Source organism: Cibotium barometz, chromosome 51 (genome assembly GCF_041138505.1).
Source record: "Cibotium barometz isolate CiBa-2024 chromosome 51, ASM4113850v1, whole genome shotgun sequence".
NCBI lineage: Eukaryota > Viridiplantae > Streptophyta > Polypodiopsida > Cyatheales > Cibotiaceae > Cibotium > Cibotium barometz.
This window is the reverse complement of record NC_141096.1, coordinates 26,081,875-26,087,316: the sequence shown is the minus strand read 5'-3', so window position 1 is coordinate 26,087,316 and position 5,442 is coordinate 26,081,875. Positions and strand designations below refer to the sequence as shown.

The following is a 5,442-nucleotide window of genomic DNA, read 5'->3' as shown; positions in this document are numbered from 1 at the left end:
CTTAAAAACAAGTGAATTTTCTACAAAGTCTCTTAAAGCCACAAAAGTGGTTTTTTCCTTACAAGACTATTACTAAAGAGTATGCAATTTTATCAGCTATTTAACTTTATAAATGAAGGTGATGCTTAAAGTGCAATAGTTAGATAATCGAGTGGATTATTTCTAATAAAAGAATTGATAGTAAAAGATGGTAATAGTTGAGCCATGCAAGATATAAAGTGAATTGAGCTCTAATGTGATCTTTGGGGATCTCACTTGCTTTTATAATGAAATCCTCAAGATACCATAATGGTGTAGGTATCATGAAAGAGGGTGTGCAGTGTGGATCCTTAAGGAACAAGAAGGTTGTGTTTTTGAACAATTACATGTTCAAACCTTAGTCTTCACACCGAAGAGCGGTGTTTAGAAACTCTTTACATGAATCCTTTTTGCCCATGGTTGAGGAGGTGTTCAAAAACTCTTTTTGTTGAACCTTTATATGAATCCTTTTTACCTATGGTAGAGGAGTAAATTATCATTTTGAGTAAATATTTTCTTTATATTTTCTCCACAATATAAGTAAATTTTAAAATTTTTGAAGAGGTTCTCAACTTATGACGCCTAGTTCTACCAAAGCTGTGCAGGGTGTTCACTCCAATCAATCGAGCGACTAACTTGTGGGGTTTGTCTTGTGGCTTGTCCACTGCCTATAAAGTGGCCAATATTTAGAAAGAGTGATACCCTCTTGTGGTACTTGGGAGTGTGTGTGGTTAGTATGGTATGTGTGTAGCTGGGTGAAATGCTCATGTGTAACTAGGAATGGAATAAAACCTCATTAAAAAGAAGAAAAAGAGGAAAGTGCTTGAATGTTAAAGCTTGGCTCCATGTGCGGTGTGGACATTAGTCATAGGAGAGGGCCTTAATTGTACGGTGTGGCCATTAGTTATAGGAGAGGGCATTAATTGTAGGAGACTCGATGTTTTGCGTGGAGAGAGAGAATACTGATTCAAGGTAGCAGATAACCTTACGTTTTTAAAGGCAAAGGCTGATAGCGTGGTTTACGTGTCCGAGTATTTTGGTCTATAAAAACAGGAGGGACTCTCTTGCACACTCACAGTCTTACACGAGCCTGCAATTCCCAAAACCCACCAGTGGACACCATGGGCTCCTTGAGTGAAGACTCTAGTGTTCCCGCCCTCTGCAAGCCTTACAAAATGGGTCGCCACGAGCTCTCCACGAGGCAAGCTTAACGCTCTTAATCCATGCAATTAGCGGTTAATCTAGCAATGTCTATGGCTAGTCAGCTTATTTTTTCTCTCTACACACACGTCACACGCTCAGGCACACACAACATACTTACCCCTCTCTCTCACTAGGCACGCTAAACGCTCTTAATCCATACAATTAGCGGTTAATCTAGCAATGTCTATGGCTAGTCAGCTTATTCTCTCTCTCTCTCTCTCTCTCTCTCTCACACACACACACAACACACACATACATGCATACCCCTCTCCCCCCCCCTCTCTCTCTCTCTCTCACACACACACACACACACATACATACATACCCCTCTCCCTCTCTCTCTCTCACACACACATACATACATATCTCTCCCTCTCCCTCCCTCCCCCAAACACATCACCTGCTTCTCTGATTCTCCTCCCTGTCTCCCCCTCCCTTCTGTTTGCCTCGTTTTCTAACGCTTCATCAACCATGCAGAGTCGTCATGGCGCCCATGTCGCGTATGCGTTGGACGAGCTACTCCGACTTCCAGCCGCACGTGCTCAAGTACTACACGCAGCGCGCTGCCCCCGGCGTCCTCCTCATCACGGAGTCCGTCGCCATCTCCGACACCTCCCAAGGGTAATTAAACCAAAGCTTTAATTACTTAAACACTTATGGTAATCAAGATTAGACTAATTGACTAGTTGCAATATTGCAGGCAGCCCTACTCCCCTGCCATCTACGAGCCGGCCCACATTGAAGCCTGGAAGCCCATAGTGGAGGCGGTGCACGCCAAGGGCGCCACCTTCATCTGCCAGCTCTGGCATGTGGGGCGTGTTTCGAACTCGGGTGGGTGCTCCCATCCCTTCCGGAGCTTTGATTAAGGCCTTAATCATTAGGTTTAACCTATATTTCGGTGTTCTCCGCGTTTAATTGTTTGATTATAGTTCCATCATTTGCAAGTTCTAAGAAACATTAAAAAAAGGCAAAAAAGAGCACAAATACTAAATATATACGTACCTAAAACGTTTTTCTACATTTGATTAAATATCTACATTTGATAAAACAGCCTTGGCCCACTTAGTGTCTGAGGTTGTGAGCCTTAGGCACACCTTTATCACCTAAAGGTGTGGGGCAATAAATAATTAATAAGAGTGGACATCAATGTCAAAAAAGTGTAAGGCTCAGTGTTTATTTTTGCAAGTAGGGTATGCTTTTTTTTAAGAAGGCCCCTTTCAAATTTGTCTTTCGATGTGAAGGGCATATTTTTTTCTTTGCCCTTCAAGAGATGGCAAACATAAAGGTTATCTTTCAAGTTCCTCAGTAAAACATTTACAAATGAAATAAAATTGTTAAGTCATTGATCCATTTTTGTGGATAACAATATATCCATTGACCCCACTGTATTACAATCCCTTTGCTTATGAAGTTTGATTTTCTTGATCACCATGGTTCTGCTATAAAGTTTCATCAATTTTCTCAATAAGCTATCAATGAATGTCTTCAAAAAAAAGAACTAATTAATGTGTAATGTGCATCTAAAGAAGCAACAAACTAATACCTACACGCCCTTCTTGTGCAAGGTTCGATTTTTTTCACCCTTCCATGTGAGGGCAAAGTCTTTTTATAGCACTTCATGAACAATACTCGATTCTTTTTAATACTTCTTTAGCAGGTCAAAATGCCCTGAGAAGGGCTCTGAAACCTTCAAATTAAATAATTAATGCCATATGGCAGTGGACATTAATCCCCAGTAAAAGAAAAAAGTTAATATGTCCGGAATCCGGACCCCAACAAAACACATGTCACAAACACAATTAAAAAAAACAAAAAAAAATACAACTAAATCGAAAAAGTTAGTGGCTCAGCAATTTATTTCTGACAGTATTTGTTGTTATGTCCTAAGCTTACCAGCCCAATGGGCCAATGGTGATCGAAAAAGTTAGTGGCTCAGCAATTTATTTCTGACAGTATGTGTTGTTATGTCCTAAGCTTACCAGCCCAATGGTGATCCCCCGGTGTCGTCCACCGACAAGAAGCTGCCGAGCCCGCCACCATGCATCCTGCCGGGCGGCGTCCTCGGGGAGTTCTCCCAGCCGCGAGCCTTGAAGACGGAAGAGATCCCCACCATTGTTGGCCATTTCAGGGATGCTGCCAAGAATGCCATCCTCGCAGGTGCTTTTTAAAATCGTAAAAACAAAATTCCTGGAATTTTGATCTTGCCAGAGTATTAACTATTGGTTTTTTTTTTTTTTGGAATTTTAATGTGAAGGCTTCGACGGCGTGGAGATCCACGGGGCCAACGGCTACCTGTTAGAGCAATTCATGAAGGATGGGATCAATGACCGCACGGACGAGTACGGCGGGCCGTTGGAGGCAAGGTGCCGATTTCCGCTGGAGGTGGTGAGCGCATGCGTGGAGGCCATTGGGGCGGAGCGTGTGGGCATCCGAATGTCGCCCTTCACGCCCTTTAACGGCGCCATCGACTCGGATCCAACAAGACTCGGTGTTTACATGGCCGAGCAGCTCAGCAAACTGGGCATCCTCTACCTCCACTGCGTGGAACCGCGCTACATGGGCCGCGTTCTCATTGAAACCCCCCACTCACTTACCCCATTCCGCAAGGCCTTCAAGGTAAGCTCCTCGGTCTATCCACATGTGTGTGTGTGTGTGTGAGAGAGAGAGAGAGAGAGAGAGAGAGAGAGAGAGCGCTTGCAAGATAGGTTTCTTTCTAAATTTTACAATCAATGTGTGAGATACCTCGTGTGTTCAGCCAAGCAATTATGGTCCACAAATCGTAACAATGTGTGTGTGTGTGTATCCGAGAGAGAGAGAGACAAAGACAGAGAAAGACAGAGAGAGAGAGAGAGCTTGCAAGATAGGTTTCTTTCTAAAATTTACAATCAATGTGTGAGATACCTCGTGTGTTCAGCCAAGCAATTATGGTCCACAAATCGTAACAATGTGTGTGTGTATCCGAGAGAGAGATATCTTCCTTGTGTGTGTTCGAGAGAGAGAGAGAGAGAGAGAGAGAGAGAGAGAGAGAGAGAGAGGGGTCCCTTTCTAAAATCTAAAAAAATTGTGTGATAGCGAGAGAGGTCCCGTTCTAAAATCTATAAAAAAATGTGTGAGACACCTTGTGAGTTAAGCCAAGCAATATGGTTTACAAGCTTGTGTGTACAGAGAGGGGAATAAACTTTTAACTCATTTTTAAAATGTAAATGTGAGTGTGTGTGTGCGCGCGTGAGAGAGAGTGAGTGAGTAAGAATGTGAGTGAGTGTGTAAGAGACAGAGAGGAAGGGAGCTATATGGGTCAATGAAAGTGTGCGAGCGAGAGAGAGAGAGAGAGAGAGAGAGAGAGAGAGGGAAAAGACCTCTTTACTATATGCTCAATTCTTAAACAAGTAAGTTTGTTGTAGGGAACTTTTATCGTCTGTGGTGGCTATGAATGGGCCGATGGTATTGCTGTCATTGAAGCAGGGAATGCAGATTTGGTGGCCTATGCAAAGTGGTTCCTTGCCAATCCAGACCTACCCAAGCGATTCTTGCTTAATTCTCCACTTAATGAGTTCAAGAGAGAGTACTTCTATGCCCATGAATTTGTTTTAGGCTACACGGACTACCCCTTTCTCAATGAAGAAGACAAGAAAGTTGAAGAAGAAAAGAAAGTCGAAGGAGAAAAGAAAGTTGAAGAAGACAAGAAAGTCGAAGAAGAAAAGAAAGTTGAATAAAATTAGTCAATTAAGTAGAACATAACGTTGAAGAAGTATAAAGTTAAATAAAAGAAAAGTGCAATATAAAGTAGGAAAGTAGTTATGGTAGATGGTTTGCATAGGGGCTTACTTGGGATTTGAATACTTGGCATGAATAAGGGTTTACTTGACCTCAAGAAGGGCTTAGATTTTTGGATATTTGGCCTCAATAGGGGCTTGCTTGTATGTCATGATGAATGATTTGGGGCTTATAAAATGTTTTTTTTCTCCTTGTCTCTTAGTATGAAAGACTTTAATAGTTTTCCAATTCATAATGTAGTGTTGTTATATCAAAATGTAGTGATGAATGTAGTGATTTTGGATACTTGACCTCAATAAGGGCTTAGATTTTTGGATACTTGGCCTCAATAGGGGTGGATGTCATGATGAATGATTTGGGGCTTATAAAATGTTTTTTTTCTCCTTGTCTCTTATAGTATGAAATACTTTAATAGTCTTCCAATTCATAATGTAGTGTTGTTATATC

General features: G+C 41.9%; 1 protein-coding gene across 1 annotated transcript; it reads left to right on the top strand.

Moving 5' to 3' along the window:
- The first annotated feature begins 715 nt into the window (after positions 1-715).
- On the top strand, positions 716-5,185 carry LOC147609472 (putative 12-oxophytodienoate reductase 11). Its single transcript, XM_086787632.1, has 6 exons — positions 716-1,219; positions 1,699-1,842; positions 1,922-2,052; positions 3,196-3,378; positions 3,476-3,837; positions 4,623-5,185. The coding sequence occupies exons 1-6, from the start codon at positions 1,140-1,142 to the stop codon at positions 4,932-4,934; spliced, it is 1,212 nt and encodes a 403-aa protein (XP_086643758.1). The 5' UTR covers positions 716-1,139; the 3' UTR covers positions 4,935-5,185.
- Positions 5,186-5,442: the final 257 nt, after the last annotated feature.